At 40.8% G+C, this 22005-nt stretch overlaps 1 protein-coding gene across 1 annotated transcript in view; it reads right to left on the bottom strand.

Moving 5' to 3' along the window:
• The window catches only part of ints7 (integrator complex subunit 7), a 66410-nt gene extending 44429 nt beyond the window's left edge, over positions 1-21981 (bottom strand). The window contains exons 1-7 of the mRNA XM_043695875.2: positions 21853-21981; positions 19507-19636; positions 19260-19406; positions 17749-17886; positions 11765-11811; positions 1604-1803; positions 244-366 (exon numbers count right to left, since the gene is read on the bottom strand). Of these exons, the coding sequence (XP_043551810.2) occupies positions 244-366; positions 1604-1803; positions 11765-11811; positions 17749-17886; positions 19260-19406; positions 19507-19636; positions 21853-21946 (879 nt within the window). The 5' untranslated portion in view covers positions 21947-21981. The remainder of the gene's footprint in view (positions 1-243; positions 367-1603; positions 1804-11764; positions 11812-17748; positions 17887-19259; positions 19407-19506; positions 19637-21852) is intronic.
• Positions 21982-22005: the final 24 nt, after the last annotated feature.

Genomic DNA, 22005 nt, shown 5'->3' with positions numbered 1-22005 from the left:
GAAACGTACGACAATGTAAAGAGTTTTCACATTGATAGCATTATTTGCGGAAGTGCACACTTTTCCAAACCAAGCCAGCAGATAATTTTATGAATGTCTACAAAAAAGACTAACTGGTCAAGAAGTGAAACAGTGCATATTTAGAACAATTAATTGTAATCGTGGCACTTTCTTGAGCCTCATGCCAAGTTAATTCACTTAACCATTTCTCAGTATTCATGCCTGGATTTAATCTGAAAATACCTGAATGTTATCTCTGCTCCACATGTGTGGTGTTTTATGAGCCAACAATTTCAGATCTTGAAAAGAGAGTCTCTTCACAGCTTTTCTGGGGTCTTCCTTCAAATATTGCAGCAAAAGCTGAATCTGTTCAACACAGAGTAAAACAATAGGGAAAACAGAACAAATTAGTCACAGCCTACAATGTACTGAAGTTTCAACCACAATAAATACTTTGTTTTAAAGTAATTGTCTATCAAAATCAATTATAAAGAAAGTTTAAATACACTCATTTTGACAACTGTTTTATATTGCTCATAAAATCACCAAACCACTTGAAGTTTGTTTGGGTTCTAGTAGAATTGTCTTTCAAATTAAAACTCTGATCACCAAATCATTTTTCAAACTGCTCTGACTTCCAAACTACTTGCTTCAATCTTTGGAAGAACTAGAATAGAGATTGGGAAGTGGTCCTTAATTAGATTTCTCAAATAGTTTTGCAAAGCTTTTCTTCTGCCACTTCCACTTCCATAGCAATCTTTCAATAACTACCAGAAATAAAGAGCCTGCTGTCGCTAATCAGATTTGGCATTCACCACAATGAACACTATAAACCCACAATATTTTGCAGTTTATACTGAATAGTTTATGTGGCATTGGCAAAAAAGTCCGAACAAAGTTATATCTCAAAGGAAACAAAGAATAAAACAAGAAAAGCTGCTATCTTTCATATTAAGGATCATGTAATCCTCCTGCAGTCCCAGTGGACAATGACAATTTTGATCTGATGAAGGAGCAATGCTCTGAAAGCTAGTGCTTCCAAATAAACCTGTTGGACTATAACTTGGTGTTGCGAGATTTTTAACTTTGTACACCCCAGTCCAACGCCGGCACCTCTAAATTAATTTTGACTCAAATTACTTGCCTAGGATTTCCCACAATTAGATTAGATTAGATTACTTACAGTGTGGAAACAGGCCCTTCGGCCCAACAAGTCCACACCGACCCGCCGAAGCGTATACCACCCAGACCCATACTCCTACACTTACCCCTTCACCTAACACTACGGACAATTTAGCATGGTCAATTCACCTAACCTGCACATTTTTGAATTGTGGGAGGAAACCGGAGCACCCGGAGGAAACCCACGCAGACACGGGGAGAATGTGCAAACTCCACACAGTCAGTCGCCTGAGGCGGGAATTGAACCCGGGTCTCTGGCGCTGTGAGGCAGCAGTGCTAACCACTGTGCCACCGTGCCGCCCACTAACCATGCTGAGAATAAAGAGTTATATTGATAAAATTAATTAAATACACAAATATTTAAGGGGAGTGAACTGGTAGTTTTCTAAAGACTAGGTAGACTTTGAAAGATAACCCTTACCTGCTTTGGAATATCAACCAGTGAAGATGCAGCTAGTTGCGTACAAGTATGAAGTGTAACTATTACCATCTTGGTGGAAGGGTACAATGCAACCAATTTCTGCAGAAGAACTCGAGTGCTGGAAGCGAGGGTAGCATCATGATGCATATGCTGCAGAATGGGGATCAATTTCAACTTCAGATCCACAGGTGTAGCTAATCCTAGAAAGGAAAGTTCTAAGTTATTAAGGGAAAGCTATATTTTCTTGCTTTCAACACGTAACAACAATATATTTTGGACAAACACAGTAGAGGGAGGGTTGAGCATATTATACTTAAAACATCTAAGTCAAACATGCAAAGGGCACACGCATGGAAATCAGACTTGAAGGTGTAGATGCTAACTGGAGTTAAATTTTAGATGAGAAAAGTATTTTTGCATAGCACTCACAAAGCTTCATTGTCATTGGTTCATCCCTATCAACTTTTCACCTTGAGAGATTTTTCTTGACAACTCTGTTGTCATGAAAACATAGTTAAATGGGGCCTTCATTTATCAAATGGCAAACATCCACCACGACAAATATCTACAATTTAATTTGACAGGATATAATAGCCCAAAGTGCCCAAAAAAAATGATACATCGGCAGAAAAAGGAATGCAGAAGTCCTGCATTCAGGAGGTTAGATAATAAATGAGCAAGTAAGCCCTCAAAAGTAGTCATCTCTGGGCTACTTCCAAACAACTTGATTGAATATAGAAGTGGATAAAGTGGATGCGTAGGAGGGAGGATTTTAGATTCCTGAGACCCTGGGTCCAACTGTGGGGGAGATGGGACCGATACTAACAGGCCTGGCTGCACCTAAACAAAGCTAGGACTAATTTCTTTGCTTTGCTAGGACTACAGGGGAGGGATTAAACGAATTGTGGTCAGTGTTCCTTAAGGTGAACACTGTAGCATTGGAAAGAGATGTCTATGAGGGGAGAAGAATAGAATCTGTGTGATTAGACCTAAGAAAGAAACAGTGCAATTGCATTGCTTGGTGTATTCTCCAGGCCACTAAATAGTGGGAAAGATTTAGAGAATCAAACTGATAAGGTAGTTACAGATACGGGCAAAAATTGTGAAGTACTTATACCCTTTATGAATAGGAACATAGAATACAAAAGCAAGGAAGCATGTTAAACTTGAACAGAACACAGTGTCAAAGTCAACTGGAGCATTATATCCAGTTCTGAGCACCACACTTACGGAAAGACATAAACGTATGAGAGAGAACATAAAAGATTCACAATAACAGTTACAAAGATGAGGAACTTCAGTTATGTAGAAAGATTGGAGAAGTTACAATTCTTCTCCTTAAAGAGAAGACTCAAAGGAGATCAGAAGATCCAAAATCATGAGGGATTTGAAAAGAGATGAATGCTCAGATTCATATGATTTTGCTGATGTCAAAATTCTCTTCGCCACTTGTTTTATGGAAATGGCCTATTCCAAGGCATGTTTGCTTTTTTTTTTAAATCATATATTTACAGAGCTGCATCAGTTTGCAATAATCATGGATGCCTAATTGAGCCTGTACCACATACCTCCTTCAACTGAACTTTAAACTTTCCTTGGGACAATCAGATAGTGAAAAAGATTAGACTGGAAGTTTTTATGATTGGAAAACCCAAAGAATAATATCCACCAAGAATATTAACTCATATTTGTTTGAGATCCATTGAGACGACCACTAAAGTGCATATAATGTCATAGGTGCTGTATTCTAAAATGTGCTGTGACCAAAAAGATGGCTACTTTTGAAGCACTGGATGCCACGGAAAACTACTGTCTTGAAACAGAATCCAAGAAGCAGCATCCAAGAAACTGTTCTATGGCAATATTTTTTGAGGTCTGTGAAATCTAAGTAATCCACATTCTCCCCTTGCCTGCGCTGGATTCCTCCAGGTTTCCTCCCCCAATCCAACAATGTGCAAACTAGGTGAACTGGCCATGCTAAATTGCCCATAATGTTCTGGGATGTGTGGGTCAGGTGCATTAGCAGGAATAAATGTAGAGTAAAAGGGTAGGGGAGTGGGTCTGGGTGGGTTGCTCTTCAGAGGGTCGCTGTGAACTTGTTGGGCCAAATGGCCTGTTTCCATACTAGGGATTCTATGATTCTAAGTGTTTGGATATGTAACATCTTGAATTTTCCATTCCAGTATTTAGCTTCCTTGCATAAACTGGAACTTCTTCCTCTCCACACCTAGTATTGCCAGTGTCCAATGACTTTTACATAGCTAAATATTATCAGGGTTATTCAAAATCAGGGTATGTTCTTTATATAGTCAAGTCTTGCAAGTAACCTATCCAAGCATCAAATTAATACAGACTGCTCCAATACCAGGAATCTAGCTTTGAGGGAGTATTTAATGAGCTATTGATTTGATGCCCCTGGCAGGCTGGTTAAATGAAAGGCATCTCAATTGTAGATAGCAAGATACACTAGATTATGATCATTGGGACCATTACAGTTCCACAAAAACATTGTGTTTTATCGTAGTCTCCCAAACAGTATTACAAAGTCCATCTTAGATCCCTGCTTGGTTTCAGTAGGCCCCATTAGCAGCCAAAACGTCTTTCATGAGATTTGACTAATCCTGTCCTAGGTCTGTCTGTACTATTATGTAACCTAGGCATAGCAACAACACCTCCTTAATATGTGCAATGGAGATTCACATCTTCTACGCTTGCATTTTTTTCATTTGAGTTCTAATGTTAAAATCTGGCAGAGATGAGAATCTCTGTCAAGTTTTCCATCAAGCCATAATTTCGATAAACAGTCAAGACTCTGAGTTAAAACTTCAAAACTGCAAACTCGTTAATGAGCCGAGTTCACAGAAACGGCAGCAGCAATTATTGTCCATCAACTGGAAGTGAATAGCTGTTCATTGCTATCGGAGGGAGGAGAATTAGCAGTTACAACTTGGGTGCTAGTCATCTGCTTTTATAGAGTGTTGCAGGCACAAAGAGTTATGAAATATGGATATTAACTTGGTGCAGATGGGATGAGTACAAAGGAAGAAGGAAGTGCTGCTCTTTCTACAGCCAGAGTCCAGACTTTGGAAACTACAATACATTAGAAGAAAAACTACCATGACATTTTGTTGCAGGAACCAGTCACACCCCTGTACTTAATACTTCATATTTGACTCATGGTGAAGGATGAGAGTGAAATTATGACTGAGGCAAATATGGAGATCTAGAGATAGCAGTGCAGAAATCTCAGTCCTTAAATCTGCCAAGCAGGGTTTAAGGTTCTTGTAAATTAGGTGGATGAGAGCAGAGTCTGCAGGGAGGATGAGCAAACCATGATGCAGAGAGCCACTCAAAGTGAGTGGATTAAAAGGAAATTAGTTTACAGTAGAGGACTGGAAAGTTAGGGCAATGAATACCATTCTCTTCAGCCAAGAGCAAGAGTAGCAAAGGCTGCACTGCCTGCAACAATTAAGTGCATCTCTCCACAGCTGTAGAGGAACTTGGAAGTGGGTGGAGAAGGACCTAGTTATCATGGTTCATATGGGTACAATGAACGTAGCTGGGCTAAAAAATAAAGGCACTGCCGTAAGGAATATGAGTAGCTAGGGCATTAACTTGAGAAGCAAAACCACAAAAGATGGTAATAATAGATTAGCACCTGAGCCACAAGCAAATTGGCAATGGGTAAGTAGTGTGGGAGAAATGGATTCTGATTCATAGGGAACTGATACTAGTGTAGGGAAGCCGCCAGCTGCACTGTTGGGACAGTATTCACCTGAACCAGGGTAACAGTGAATTATAAAACTACTCGCTGTAAGATAGCATCAAACTAAATAGTGGAGGGAAGAATAATAAGGGAAGAATAAGTAAGTTAAGAAGAAAGAACAAAGCAGTAGCAATGGGAGTAATAATAAATAGTGTAGAAAAGAACACAGTCTAACCATAAGAGTCCATCAGCAAACAGAGAACAAAGTATGGAAAAATTGTAAAATGACAAAATAAAGTACATTTATCCAAATGCATGCATCATTTGTGACCAATGGATACACTGATAGCACAAGAAGAAATATTCGTATAGTATGATAGTCATTCAAGAGACATGGTTGCAACATGACTGTGGCGAGAATCTGAATACAAAAAGGTATATAATATCTTGGAATGAAAGGATGAAAGCTGGAGTGGCTCTGTTAATCAAGTGTATAAAAAGGGTGAGAAAAGCTAAAGAAAATGTTGATTCCTTAGAGGAGGTAATAATGAGAAACAAAGAAATGGCACGAGATTTTGAACAAGAATTTTAAAAGCCATTCAACTCTTTGAACCTGTTCTGCCATTCAAAAAAAAATGGCTGACCCAGTTGTGGTCTTAATCCTGCTTTCCTGCCTACCTCTCATGACCATGCACGGATAAAGGATTGCTGACCAGGAATTGGGAGAAAGGAAGATTTTTCAGGTAACATCCTCAAACTAGTGGAGTGCCACAGGAATCAGTGCTGGGGCAACAATTCTTTACAATATATATCGATTTGTATGAGGTAAGGGAACATACTACAGAAAAGTGTGGAGAAGACAATAATAGGTGGAAAGTCAACTGAAGAAGATAACCGCAGTGTGATATATTCATGATTAGTGGACAAAAACCTTGGCAGATGAAATATAATGCGGAAAATGTGAGGAAAAATAAAGGAGCTGAATATTATTTAAATGGAGAATGGCTGCAGAAAAACGCAACACAGAAGAATGTGGAGTTTCTTGTGCATAAATTATATAAAGTTAGCAAGTTCAGGAATGCAGCAGTGGTGGCAGAGACCCTGTCTTTGTTGGTGTAGTATGCATCAGTATGGCTCTGTGATTCAAGCTTGACACACATGTTGACGAATAAAAGGGGAGAAAATTCATTGAAAGTAAATTGGAAAGAAATAGAAAAACAAACAGCAAGAACTCTTACAAATATATAATGTGAATATGGGACCCTTGGAGGATATAACTGGCAAATTGATAATAGAGAACAGGGCAACAGCAAATAACTTTACTTTGATGACTTGATGCCCAGTCTTCAAGGGTATTAAAGGAAGTGGCGGCAGAGACAGAGAAGGTGTTAGTTGAAATATTCCAGAACTCCAGTAAATGTAGGGTATTTGGATTTCCAGAAGGCATTCAATAAGGTACAGTGTAAAAAGTTACTGAATGAAATAGCTCATGTTGTTGTGGATCATATAATAACATTGACTGAAAATTGATTAATACACAGAAGACAAGTTGGGATTAATGGGTCTTTTTCAGGTTGCAAACACGAAACTAGTGGAGTGCCACAAGGATTAGTCCTCGAGCCTCAATTAGTTATTATTCATTTAATGATATGGAGGAGGGGACAATGTATAACGTATCCAAATCTGCCGATAGAAAAACAGGTGAGAGGATATGTTGTGATGAGGGCACAAAGAAACAGCAAGGGGATATATATAAGTTGAATGAATGTGCCATAACGTGGCAGATGAAGTAGGCAAATCTGAAGTCATGTTCTTGGGCAGGAAGAAATCAAAAGACAGGCTATTATTTAAATGAGAGAGACTCCAAAAAGATGCAGCATGGAGGGAACTGGGCATTCTCGTGTGTGAAATACAAAAATTAAGCATGCAAGTGCAGCAACTATTTAAGAAAGCAAATGGAATTTTAGCCATTACTGCCTGAAGGCTTCGAGTTTAAAAGTTGCAAAGTCTTGTTACAACTTGACAGAGCGTCGGTGAGTCCGCATCTGGAGTGCTACGTATAGTTTTGGTCCTCATATTTAGTAAAGGTTACACTTGCATGGAGTCAGTTAGAGTCATAGAGACGTAGAGCACGGAAACTGACGCTTTGGTCCATCCAATCCATGCCGACCAGAAATCCCAACACACTCCTATCTGCCCGCACCTGGCCCATACCCCTCCAAAACCTTTCTATTCATACACCCATCCAGATGCCTTTTTAATGTTGCAATTGTACTAGCCTCCACCACTTCCTCTGGCAGCCCATTCCACACAAGTACCACCCCCTGTGTGAATAGGTTACCCCTTAGATCTCTTTTACACCTTTCCCCTCTCACCCCAAACCTATGTCCTCTAGTTCTGGACTTCCCCACCCCAGGGAACAGACATTGTTTATTTATCCTATCCATGCCTCTCATTTTATAAACCTCTGTAAGGTCACCCCTCAGCCTCCAATGCTCCAGGGAAAACAGCCCAAGCCTGTTCAACCTCTCCCTATTGCTCAAATCCTCCAACCCTGGCAACATCCTGTGAAATCTTTTCTGAATGTTTCACAACATTCTTCCGGTAGGAAGGAGACCATCATTGCATGCAATATTCCAAAACTAGCCTAACCAATGTCCTATACAAGTTTTGAGAAGATTTGTAGCTCAGGTTGAGGTTTTGGATGTAGGTTTGCTCGCTGAGCTAAAAGGTTCATTTCCAGATGTTTCGTTACCGTACTAGGTAACATCTTCAGTGGACCTCATGCGAAGCAATGCTGAAAATTCCTGCTTTCTATTTATATGTCTGGGTTTCCATGGGTTGGTGTTGTCATTTCCAGTAGTGAAGTCACTTTCTGTAGTGAGGTCTAACTCGATGTGTTTGTTGATACCATCTACCACCCCCTGAGAAAAGGAACAGGAAGTGACTTCACCATAACAAACCTACATCCAAAATGTCCTATACAGCCGCAACATGACCTCTCTACTCCTGTGCTCAATACTCTGACCAATAAAGGAAAGCATACCAACCGCCTTCTTCGCTACCTATCTGTCTGCAACACTACTTTCAAGGAGCTATGAACCTGCACTCCAAGGTCTCTTTGTTCAGCAACACTCCCTAGGACCTTAACATTAGTGTATAAGTCCTCTTAAGATTTGCTTTCCCAAAACGCAGCACCTCGCATTTATCTAAATTAAAGTCCATCTGACACTCTTCAGCCCATTATCTGATCAAGATCCCGTTGTTATGAGGTAACCTTCTTCTCTGTCCACTACGCCTCCAATTTTGGTGTAATTTGCAAACTTACTAACTATACCTCTTAAGCTCACATCCAAATCATTAATATAAATGACGAACAGTAGTGGACCCAGCACTGATCCTTGTGTCACTCCACTGGTCACAGGCCTCCAGTCTAAAAAACCCTCCACAAACACCCACAGTCTGCTACCTTCGAGCCAGTTCTGTATCCAAATGGCTAATTCCCCCTGTATTGCATGAGATCTAACCTTGCTAACCAGTCTCCCATGGGGACTTTGTCGAACACCTTACTGATGTTCATATAGACCATGTCCACTTCTCTGCCCTCATCAATCCTCTTTGTTCCTTCTTCAAAAAACTCAATCAAGTTTGAGAGACATGATTTCTCACGCACAAAGCCATGTTGACTATCCTTAATTAGTCCTTGCCTTTCCAAATACATGTATATCCTGTCCCTCAGGATTCCCTCCAACAACTTGCCCACCACCGACATCAGGTTCACTGGCCTATAGTTCCCTGGCTTGTCCTTACCACCTTTCTTCAACAGTGGCACCATGTTAGCCAACCTCCAGTCTTCCAGCACCTCACCTGCGGCTATCGATGATACAAATATCTCAGCAAGAGGCCCAGCAATCACTTCCCTAGCTTCCCGCAGAGTTCTAGGGTTCACCTGATCAGGTCCTGGGGATTTATCCACTTTTATGCTTTTCAAGACATTCAGCACTTCATCCTCTGTAATATGGACATTTTTCAAGATGTCATCATCTATTTCCCCACATACTATATCTTCCAGTCCTTCTCCACAGTAAACACTGATGGAAAATACTCGTTAGTATCTCCCCCATCTCCTGTGGCTCCACACAAAGGGCTACCTTACTGATCTTTGAGGAACCCTATTTGCTCCCTAGTTACCCTTTTGCCTTTAATGTATTTGTAATAATACTTTGGATTTTCCCTAAACCCTATTTGTCAAAGGTATCTGATGTTCCCTTTTTGCCCTCCTGATTTCCCTCTTAAGTGTACTCTATTTTCTTTATACTTTTGTTAGGATTCACTCGATCTATCCTGTCTATACCTGACATATGCCTTCTTTTTCTTAATCAAACCCTCAATTTCTTCAGACATCCTGCATTCGCTACACCAACAGTCTTTCCTTTCAGGAAAAAGTGAGGACTGCAGATGCTGGAGATCAGAGCTGAAAAATGTGTTGCTGGAAACACATTCCTGATTCCTGAAGAAGGGCTTATGCCCGATACGTCGATTCTCCCGCTCCTTGGATGCTGCCTGACCTGCTGCGCTTTTCCAGCAACACATTTTTCAGCCTTTCCTTTCACCCTAACAGGAATATACTGTCTCTGGACATTCATTATCTCCTTTCTGAAGGCTTCCCATCTTCCAGCCGTCCCTTTACCTGCGAAAATCTGCACCCAATCAGCTTTTGAAAGTCCCAATCAGCTTTTGAAAGGACTTAATACCATCAAAATTAGCCCTTCTCCAATTTAGAACTTCAACTTTTAGATCTGGTCTATCCTTTTCCATCACTGTTTTAAAACTAATAGAATTATGGTCGCTGTCCCCAAAGTGCTCCCCCCACTGACACCTCAGTCCTCTGCCCTGCCTTATTTCCCAAGAATAGGTCAGGTTTTGCACCTTCTCCAGTCAGTACATCCACATACTGAATCAGAAAATTTTCTTGCACACACTTGACAAATTCCTCTCTATCTAAATCCTTAACACTATGGCAGTCCCAGTCTCTGTTTGGAAAATTAAAATTCTCTACTATAACCACCCTAATATTCTTACAGATAACTGAGATCTCCTTACAATTTGTTTCTCAATTTCCTGTTAACTATTAGGGGTCTATAATACAATCCCAATAAGGTGATCATCCCTTTTTTATTCCTCAGTTCCACCTAAATAACTTCCCTGGATATATTTCCGGGAATATCATCCCACAGCACAGATGTAATGCTATCCCTTATCAAAAATGCCACTCTCCCTCCTCTCTTGCCTCTCTTTCTGCCCTTCCTGTAACATTTGTATCCTGGAACATTAAGCTGCCAGTCCTGTTCATCTGTGAGGCATGTTTCTGTAATTGCTGTGATATCTCAGTCCCATGAGTCAAAAAAAAATTCACGAGGTTGACTCCTGGTTTGAAGATGTTGTATTATCAAGAACAGCTCAACAACTTAGGCCCTTGTTCATAAGGATTTCAAAGAATGAGGGGTAATCTTATTGAAAGATTCCTAATAGGCTTAACAGAGATATTTCCACGAATGGGGTACTATCATACAAGGGGACATAGTTACAGAATAAGGAGGCACTGAATTAAAATTTAAATGTGGAAACATTTCTTCTCCAAGAAGGGTGAAAACATCTGGAAGATTCTAACCCAGAAACTTGTGGAGTCTAATTGTTTAAGTAGGAGTCAGATTTACAAAATATCTGGGAGTGGTGGGCATGAGTAGCTGGCATAAAAAACAAGTACAGAACTGGGGTGTATCAGCCATGACTTTAGTGAATGATAGGGCAGGTTTGAGCAGCCAAATGGCCGACTGGTGGTCCTATTTCTTATGTTCGCTATTAGTGCTAGTGAGAGCTGCCTTGGAGTAAGGCTTACTGAGACAAGTGCCCTATTTCACATCCAAACACAAATAGAGTCCGCTGTTTTGCCTTGTGCAGACTTACAGATTCCCAGGCAGTCAGAGTTTAATAAAATACCCTGGAGACAAGGACAGGAAGAGATGGGGAAGTAGCAGTTGTTGAAAGAGATAAAAAGTTGTTCACTGCAAGCCACCCAGATGTCACGCACTTGAAAGTATATTCTTTGGGTGAAGAAACGGAACCTGCAGGTGTTTAAGGTTGCTGATGATTTAGCCAAACAAAGCCATAGAAGCAATCACTGGAGTAAGTCTATTTGATGGACAATATTCAGGAATTCTTGGAAGATGAAGGGACAGGACCTTTGATGATAACTTTGATAATGAGGTGAGACATACCTTTAAGTTGGCCACTGAGAATTCAATTTTTAAAAAATCTCTATGGAAATTAAGCGACTGCATGACCAATGCAGTAAATGAAAATACAAACCTTACAACCAACTATGGCTTCAAAGTAATGGATAGTTTGGACAGTCAATAACATCCCTGAAATATCATGATTTTCTGAAGTCTTACCTTCAATCATTTCACCAATCTTGTTGCAAATTCCTGCAGCAAAATCTCTGTGGTGGGGGCAGAGAGAAAGAGAGGGAGTGGGAAACAAATGGAAACACATACTTTAAAATTTTACACAAGAGAATTCTGCAAGTAACAAAAGGGTGTATGAAGTTTAATTCTTCAAAATTTTATTTCAAGTTCTGAAAGTTTGTTCTAAACAATTGCCAAAGGGTTATCCTTTTAAAGTAGGAATTTTCCCTGACCATCTACTTTTCTTTAGCCAAGACACATTCCAAGTGCAGCGAATGAAATAGTGCCTGGTTATTTACCTGTTATACAGGAACTCACTCTCTGTGTGCAATGGGCAAATCTGTCCATAATAACTGCACTTTAATTCATATTTTAACTTACAAAAGACCACTGCTGATTCTACATTTGTGGACTTTAATGTCAAGATAGAATACTGTGGATCAAACTTCTAAAATAAATCCAATCATTCAACAATGTTCTATTCTTTATAAACAACGCACAGCAACACTAGTGAAAAGACAAACTTTTTTCTTTCTTTCCATCATTCTGGGAACATGGGGTTTTCTGGCGAGGCCAGCATTTATTTCCCATCCCGAACTGCCAAGGATAAGCTGCCCTCTTGAACCACCAAAGTCCATTTGATGTGAGTATTAGTGTCAGGGAGTGTGTTTCGGTGTTACTGGGTCAAAATCAACCTTCTAACTGTGGGTCTGGAGTCATACGTAGGCCAGACCAGGTAAGGATGGTAGATTTCCTTCCCTTAATGACATTTGTGAACCAGATGTAATTTTTTTAAATGACAAGTAAATAATAGTGACATGATTGCCATTAGGTTAACTTGTTATGGAATTCAAATTTTCACCACCTGCCATGTTAGGATTCAAACCCATGTTCCCAGAAGATTAACTAAAGTTCTGATTACTAGGAAAAAGTGAGGACTGCAGGAGCTGGAGATCAGAGTCGAGAGTGTAGTGCTGAAAAAGCACAGCAAGTCAGACAGCACCCGAGGAGCAGGAAAATTGATGTTTCAAGCAAGAGCCCTTCATCAGGAAATTCTGATTATTAGTCCAGTGACATTACCAATATGCAATCATCTCTGCATTAAATGTCACATGTCTGTTTATTTCACTAGTCTCCATTTTTCTGAAGTTTGCAAAACTGCTTTGTCCCCAACATCACATTATGTCTCACCCTCAGAGCTACCACCATACACTTCCATTCAGACTACAAAGCAACCGTGCATCAATACTGTCTCTCAGCCAATTTCATATCCAAGCTCCCTTTGCCTCTTTACCCTTCATGTTTTAATTGTGCAGTGAAGTCTGTTGTAATATTTGACCAAATGCCTTTTCAAAGTCTACACAAATAACATCAACTGCACTATTTCCATCGAAACAGTTACTTCAAAGCAGTTAAATTTAAATTCATCAAATTTGCTCTAACAAATTTAAGTGAGCTTTAACACATTCTTCTCTGTGCACCAATTATCTCGGCATGATTGTCTCAAAGATTCGCTGCTATCCCTAAGTTTATTCCTCTCTACTTTTTTTGAACAAGAGTGTAATATTTAGATTAGATTACTTATAGTGTGGAAACAGGCCCTTCAGCCCAACAAGCTCACACCGACCCTCCAAAGAGCAACCCACCCAGACCCATTTACGCCTTCACCTAATACTACGGGTAATTTAGCATGGCCAATTCACCTAACCTGTACACTTTTGGACTGTGGGAAGAAACCGGAGCACCCGGAGGAAACCCACGCAGACATGGGGAGAATGTGCAAACTCCACAGAGACAGTCGGCTGAGGTGGGAATTGAACCCGGGTCTCTGATGCTGTGAGGCAGCAGTGCTATTCACTGTGTCACCGTGCCGCCTTGAATTCTTCCAATCCCTGGACACTGTTCATATACGGGTTGTTCTGCTATAAAACTTGTTTCGTTAATGCAAATTCGCTGTAACATGATTGACAAATTGGGACACTTTCTGAAGTGCAAACTTTAAAACGTGTATTGGCTGTAATGCGATTACATCATCAACACTTTAAGCAATGTTTCTAAAGAGCAATTTTTAAATAATGCAGGGTTGCACAAAAACACAATCATCACGTTATTGAAGAACTACCTGTATCTATGAAAAATTAGAGATTGTAGTCATTGATGACACTTCTCCCATCTTTATTTTTTCTTAAACTGTAAAGAATATAATTCATTTGACTTTGAGCAATGACAAATCTGGAAGCAACTCTTCATTTCTAACTGAACCAATTGCTCTTATTTCTGGTCATATTTGCAAATACTTCTTCTATAATGAAATCACATAAGGATCATTTATTTCATAACTAAGCAAAGCACTTTGGCCTTGCCAAGATGATTTTTCATTCCTAACTGATCCAACCTCTTCTTTGATAACCCTTTTCTCTTCAGACATTTATAAGGCATGCTTGGGTTCCTTTTTCTGTTACCAACAAATCTCTCATTCACTTCGTTTGCTGCTCTTGTGTCTTGTTCCTTTCTCAATTTTACGTTTAGCTTGGTTCTCTACTGTAATTTGAGCCAGACACTTATTATAGAACATAGAAGAATACAGCGCAGTACAGGCCCTGTGGCCCTCGATGTTGCGCCGATCCAAGTCCACCTAACCTACACTAGCCCACTATCCTCCATATGCCTATCCAATGCCCGCTTAAGTGCCCATAAAGAGGGAGAGTCCACCACTGCTACTGGCAGGGCATTCCATGAACTCACGACTTGCTGAGTAAAGAACCTACCCCTAACATCTGTCCTATACCTACCACCCCTTAATTTAAAGCTATGCCCCCTCGTAATAGCTGACTCCATACGTGGAAAAAGGTTCTCACGGTCAACCCTATCTAAACCCCTAATCATCTTGTACATCTCTATCAAGTCACCCCTAAACCTTCTTTTGTACGGTGGCACAATGGTTAGCACTGTTGCCTCACAGCGCCAGAGACCCGGGTTCAATTCCCGCCTCAGGCGACTGACTGTGTGGAGTTTGCACGTTCTCCCCGTGTCTGCGTGGGTTTCCTCCGGGTGCTCCGGTTTCCTCCCACAGTCCAAAGATGTGCAGGTCAGGTGAATAGGCCATGCTAAATTGCCCGTAGTGTTAGGTATAGGGGTAAATGTAGGGGTATGGGTGGGTTGCGCTTCGGCGGGTCGGTGTGGACTTGTTGGGCAGAAGGGCCTGTTTCCATACTGTAATGTAATGTAATCTAATCTAATTTTCTCCAATGAAAACAACCCCAAGTGCCTCAGCCTTCCCTCATACGATCTTCCTACCATACCAGGCAACATCCTGGTAAACCTCCTCTGCACCCGTTCCAGTGCCTCCACATCCTTCCTATAGTATGGCGATCAAAACTGCACACAATACTCCAGATGCGGCCGCACCAGAGTCTTATACAACTGCAACATGATCTCAGGACTCCGGAACTCAACTCCTCGACCAATAAAAGCCAGTACGCCATATGCCTTTTTCACCGCACTATTTACCTGGGTGGCAACTTTCAAAGATCTGTGTGCATGGACACCAAGATCCCTCTGCTCATCCACACTACCAAGTATCTGACCATTAGCCCAGTAACTCATCTTTTTGTTACTCTTACCAATGTGAATCACCTCACACTTAGCTACATTGAACTCCATTTGCCACCTTTCTGCCCAGTTCTGCAGCTTATCTATATCCCGCTGTAACCTGCCACATCCTTCCTCATTGTGAACAACTCCCCCGACTTTCGTATCATCCGCAAACTTGCTCACCCAACCTTCTAGCCCCTCCTCCAGGTCATTTATAAAAATGACAAACAGCAATGGTCCCAAAACAGATCCTTGCGGAACACCGCTAGTAACGGCACTCCAAGATGAACCTTTACCATCAACTACTACCCTCTGTCTTCTTCCAGCCAGCCAATTTCTAATCCAAACCGCTAACTCACCCTCAATGCCATACCTCCGTATTTTTTGAAGTAGCCTACCATGGGGAACCTTATCAAACGCCTTACTAAAATCCATATACACCACATCTACCGCTTTCCCCTCGTCCACCTCCTTAGTCACCTTCTCAAAGAATTCAATAAGGTTTGTGAGGCACGACCTGCCCTTCACAAAACCATGCTGACTATCCTTGATCACATTATTCCTACCCAGATGTTCATAAATCCTATCCCTTACAATTCTCTCTAAGACTTTGCCCACAACAGAAGTGAGACTCACCGGTCTATAGTTAATAGGGTTATCCCTACTCCCCTTCTTGAACAAGGGAATCACATTTGCTAGCCTCCAGTCTTCTGGCACTACTCCTGTAGACAACGAGGACATAAAAATCAAGGCCAATGGCTCTGCAATCTCCTCCCTTGCTTCCCAGAGAATCCTAGGATAAATGCCATCAGGCCCAGGGGACTTATCTGTTTTCACCCTTTCCAGAATTTCCAACACCTCTTCCCCACATACCTCAAAGCCATTCATTCTACTTAATTGTGACTCAGTATTCACATCGGCAACAATGTCCTGTTCCTGAGTGAATACTGACAAAAAGTATTCATTCAGTGTCTCCCCAATCTCTTCAGCCTTCAGTTTCATTCTAATTGCTATATACTTAGTCACCCACAGGACTCCATCTTTAATGCAAAAACAAAAACAGAAATTGCTGGAACAACCCAGTAGGTCTGGCAACATCTGTCGAGAGAAATCAGAGTTAATGTTTTGGGTCCAGTGACCCTTGTTCAGAATTCCTGCCTTCAGCTGTCCTTCTTTTGACACTGTCAAGTCTGTACCCAAATTGCCTCTTGGGAGCATCTTCTTCCGTAACTTATTGTTTCAACTCCCAATCTACACTTCCCATTCACCCAGGCCAATTTCCCAATTCACTTAAATTAGGCCTCATATGATGGGATCTTTTTACATTTAATTTTCTGTCTTATGCCACAATCATGCTGTGATCAATGTTTTCCAAATGTTTCAAACAATGCTCTGTCGCTCTGTCTGCCCCACTTTATCTCCCAGAAACATCACTGCTTCTTCTTCACTGACTGGAAACATGCTGATCAAGAAAATCCCCCTGCACAAATCTCAGCAATTCCTCCTCTTCTTTATAAAGTTATTTTCCAATCTGTGGTTATGGTAATTGAGGTCTCACAAAGCATATTCCTGAATTATGTACTTTCCATTGTTTTGGACCTATGTCCAGCAATGCAATTATTCCTCCAAGATTCCTTAATACTATCCAAATAGAATCAAACTTTGAAACATTAAACAAATCCTGCACCAGGAACTTTACTCAATACCAACTGACTCCTTACCCCATTTTTCCCACCCCTTCTTTACTGGATACTTTGTAGAAAGGCATGTTCAAGACCCCTTTAATCCCCTTGTTTGAGTTATGTCTCTATTACTGTCATTTAATTATAGTTCTGTGAGGGAACTTTTGCCTGAAGTTTACCTTATTCAACTATAGTTACCAGTCTCCGGGTATTTAAACACTTACATTTCAAACAGATCTTATTTCGTTACACATTTCTCTACACTGACCACTCATATTTGTGAAGCATATTTTAGTTTTACTCTCCCAGATCTCTATGGACCTTATTACTCTTCTCTATTACTTCATCCCCTATCCAACTCTTATTAAATTAGACCACTAATTTTGCAACAGTAGAAGGATGCCTAGTTCAACACTTGCAGATTACACCTGCTGTAAACAAAACTAATAGCAATTCACTCTCGATTAGACTGCTACATCATAGCAACTATTGACAAATATTATTTGTAGTGTTTTATGGGACACAAAGCATATATCAGTTTTGTTATTGTAATAATCACACAAACATAAATATACAAACTAATATATCAATCAACATACACGGTCTTGCGTCTCACCCAAAATCTGGATTAAGATGTAACTACGTTCGAACATCACCTTTGAGGCAGGAATAAATATCATTCAAAGCGGCACTTACTTGGATTGTGCAGAAAAATGGGCAGCAGCAAAAATGGCAGCTTCTACTTCAATATTATCATGTGAATCTAGACTTTGCCGAATGCTGTGATGAGCATTTTTTCGGTCAGGAATAATCGAAGCCATACTTCCCAGCATTCTGCAAAATGATACAATCTTGTGACTTTCATTTTCTTTGGTTAGGTGCACAAAGGTTGATTATATATATAAACACACATGAAAATAAACAACAGTTTCCTTCTAAGCCCACAAAGTGGGAATCTATCATGGGGACTGTACCAAGTTAAAAGTCACAAAATGCTTCTATAGGTTGCAATGTTCATGTCAACCCGGGAAAAACTTTGATTGCTTGACAATTACAGCAGACAATGTGATTTGTGTAGTAAACTGCATAGTTTGTACAAATTTGTTTTATTTATTTTGGCTAGATATATGTCAATTCACTACAAGGCACAGTATGCTTTAGGTAAAAACAATGACTGCAGATGCTGGAAACCAGATTCTGGATTAGTGGTACTGGAAGAGCACAGCAGTTCAGGCAGCATCCGAGGAGTAGTAAAATCGATGTTTCGGGCAAAAGCCCTTCATCAGGAATAAAGGCAGAGCACCTGAAGCGTGGAGAGATAAGCTAGAGGAGGGTGGGGTTGGGGAGAAAGTAGCATAGAGTACAATAGGTGAGTGGGGGAGGGGATGAAGGTGATAGGAGGGTGGAATGGCTAGGTGGAAAAGAGATAGGCAGGTAGGACAAGTCATGGGGACAGTGCTGAGTTGGAAGTTTGGAACTAGGGTGAGGTGGGGGAAGGGGAAATGAGGAAACTGTTGAAGTCCACATTGATGCCCTGGGGTTAAAGTGTTCCGAGGCGGAAGATGAGGCATTCTTCCTCCAGGCGTCTGGTGGTGAGGGAGCGGTGGTGAAGGAGGTCCAGGACCTCCATGTCCTTGGCAGAGTGGGAGGGGGAGTTGAAATGTTGGGCCACAGGGCGGTGTGGTTGATTGGTGCAGGTGTCCCGGAGATGTTCCTTAAAGCTTGACCATAAGACATTAGAGCAGAGATCAGGCCATTCAGCCCATCCAGTCTGCTCCGTCATTCAATCATGGCTGATAAGTTTCTCAACCCTATTTCCTGCTTTCCTCGAATGCTGCCTGAACTGCTGTTCTTTTCCAGCACCACTAATCAAGAACCTATCTATCTCAGTCTTAAATATACTCAATGACCTGGTCTCCACATCTTCTGTGGCAATTAATTCCATAGATTCACCATTCTCTGGCTGAAGAAGTTTCTCCTTATCTTCATTCTAAAAGGTCTTCACTTTATTCTAAGGCTATGCCCTTGGGTCCTAGACTCTCCTACCATTGTAAACATCTTCCCAACATGTACTTTGTCCAGGACATTCAGTGTTCTATATGTTTCAATTAGATTCTCCCTGATCCTTCTAACTCCATCAAGTATAAACCCAGAGCCCTCAAAGTTCTTCATATGTTAAGCTTTTCATTCCTGGAAATTTTGCTCACCGGAGAGTGATGGCTCTAGCCACTGGATCATTGCTGTGGATGACCGAGAAGACTCTCTTCACAAATTCATCAACATTCAAGATTTTCTCCAAATGCTTTTCACTCTGCTGAGTGACTTTCAACACACACATCCTCAAAAAGTTGTTTCTAATAGAGGGAAATACTGAAGTTAGTTTTTATAACAAACGTGATTTAACTACGTAAAATTTATTGTTCGAACATTCTTTCAAGAGATGTTGATACTTACCCAACCCTGAAGATGTCTGCAAGCTTCAAAAAAGCAGAGTTTATAAGAATTGGAAATGGGTACTTCTGAAACAACCTAGGGAAACGAACAACTGCCTCACATTGCTCACCAAGTTTCCCTGATCTCAGACCTTGAGAAATAGGATAAAAACATTGCAATTGGTACTTGAACTCACCATAAAACTGTTCAAAGATTTAGATAATTTAATGTACACAACAATTCAGAAAATTTCTCTATCACAGTTTCATATTTTTAAATGTTTAAGTCTTAAGGTAAAATACAAAACTTTGCGTGTAACAGGATCATTACCCTGCATTATATGTTTTATTTACAAATAATTCTGACCTGCACTCCTGGCTGTTTTTGAGACATTCCTACGTAGTCAAAACTCTTCTCTTATGCTTCATTCCCATACCCAAACCATGTTAGACTATGTCACTGATTTTTCAAAACGAGAAGGCTACATATCCCAACACCATCCAACATAGGAAACCACCTTGGAATGGACTGCTACTTTATGGTTTCACGTTACGTTCCTAACATTTAAAAAATTTTGTTGCAATGTACTTTCCAAAATTAGTTTCAAGAAACAAAGCATTTAATAAGACAATCCCAATAGGTAGGTTTCTCAAACGGTGATTCCAACCCATATCCAGATTGTAGGAATGAAATTCTATGCTTAAGTTTACTCCATAAAATTCTATCCTCAGTTATCCACGATGGTCTAATGTATTTCACACCACCACTTTTGGGATTTTTTTTCGTGATAGTGCTGATTTGCTCAAGCTATTAGACTCTGCACCAATCTCAGAATACAAATTCTCAGTTGATGGAAATTTACTTCCAGACAAGTGGAAATCTCAGTGACTCGGGAGTATTAGCAAGTTGTCAAGTGTGGCAATGAATCCTTCATAAAGAAAATATTCATCCATGAATCAGTTCAGTGGAAAATAGCCTTTGTAAATCAGATGGATTTTGATGAGAAAAACTTCGTCAAATGAAACACCAAAAAAAAACTCTTTAAATGAGGAAGGAGAAAGGCAGTACCTCTGTGAACGTGCATGGGGAGTAGTTAAGTAAAAAGCAACTCTGGACTGGAAGCAAGGGAGATAGACTGATATGATTTATGAGAAAGTGAGGAATGTAGATGCTGGAGATCAGAGTCAAAATGTGTGGTGCTAGAAAAGCACAGCAGGTCAGGCAGCATCCGAGGAGCAGGAGAGTCAACATTTTAAGCCCTTCATCAGGAAGGGGCTTACGCTTGAAATGTCAACTCTCCTGCTCCTCGGATGCTGCCTGATGGGCTGTGTTTTTCCAGGGCCACACTTTTTGAAATGACTTATGAGCTTACAGCAGGGAGAAATGTAAAAATAAGGCCGTTTTATATGTTGCTCGAATGCCCAGACATTTGCAATATGCCAATGTTGCTCAACTTACCACTTCAAATTGTGCTTTTTTTTGTTTTATCTTTGCTCGTTCTCTACAGCAAACTTCAACATGATTAAGAATTCTCGATCACCAGGTTACTGACTTCTGACCAGTGATTAACTATTTCAACGGTATTTTGACCAGGGCAAAAACTTGACAAACTTAAATAAAAGGTAAGTACAGAATACAGATTTGTCAAATTGCCTCTCACTTTATAAGCGATTCAAACCGCTCAGAAAAATGTTATTTTCGAACAACTGACAAAACTCGAGATTTGTTTAAAACTAACTAAAGTGAGTTTCAGCCCTGGGGGTGGCTCTGTAGTTAGCACTGCTGCCTCACAGTGCCAGGGACCCAGGTTCAATTCCCACCTCAGGTAACTGTCTGTGCTGAGTTTGCATATTCTTCCTGTGTCTGCGTGGGTTTCCTCCGGGTGCTCTGGTTTCCTCCCACAATCCAAAAATGTGCAGGTCAGGTGAATTGACCATAGTGTTAGGTACATTAGTCAGGGGTGAATGTAGGGGAATGGGTTTGGGTGGATTGCTCTTCGGAGGGTCGGTGTGGACTTGTTGGGCCGAAGGGCCTGTTTCCACACTGTAGCGGATCTAATCTAACCGAGAATAGGATTATAACATGCCACTTTTCTGAAAATAACAATCAACTCGCATCCGTCAACATCTAATGCTCAGACGCAAGAGTTTAGACCCGGTTGCACAGACCTCCACTTTTAAATGTTTGGAGAGTGCCAATTAGGTAATAAGAAAACCAAAACATAGCTTCTGCTCAGAGATAGCCCCAGATATCCCGGTGGACTTTTTAAAGGCAGTTTGGAAAATGTTTCACCAGTTTGTTAAATCCGAGAAAACAGAAGGGCGAGAGAGCGGCAGCGGCCAAGCTGCGCCCGATAGGTACGAGCACCTTTATCCAGCTCCATCAGAGCAGAGTTGGCGTCCATTTCCTGCTCTCCATAACCACCTTCCGACAGGAATGGCCGAGATGCCGCTAGCGCCATGATTAAACACCCACCGCGGATAACTCGAGCGAACCAACCGCCTTCTCCCAGTAATGCAC

This window comes from Chiloscyllium plagiosum, unplaced genomic scaffold, assembly GCF_037043375.1.
Source record: "Chiloscyllium plagiosum isolate Xiang-an unplaced genomic scaffold, Cpla_swu_hap1 HiC_scaffold_10, whole genome shotgun sequence".
In the NCBI taxonomy this organism is placed as follows: Eukaryota; Metazoa; Chordata; class Chondrichthyes; order Orectolobiformes; family Hemiscylliidae; genus Chiloscyllium; species Chiloscyllium plagiosum.
Note: the sequence above shows the minus strand (reverse complement) of the source record. Positions and strands in the feature narration are given on the sequence as shown.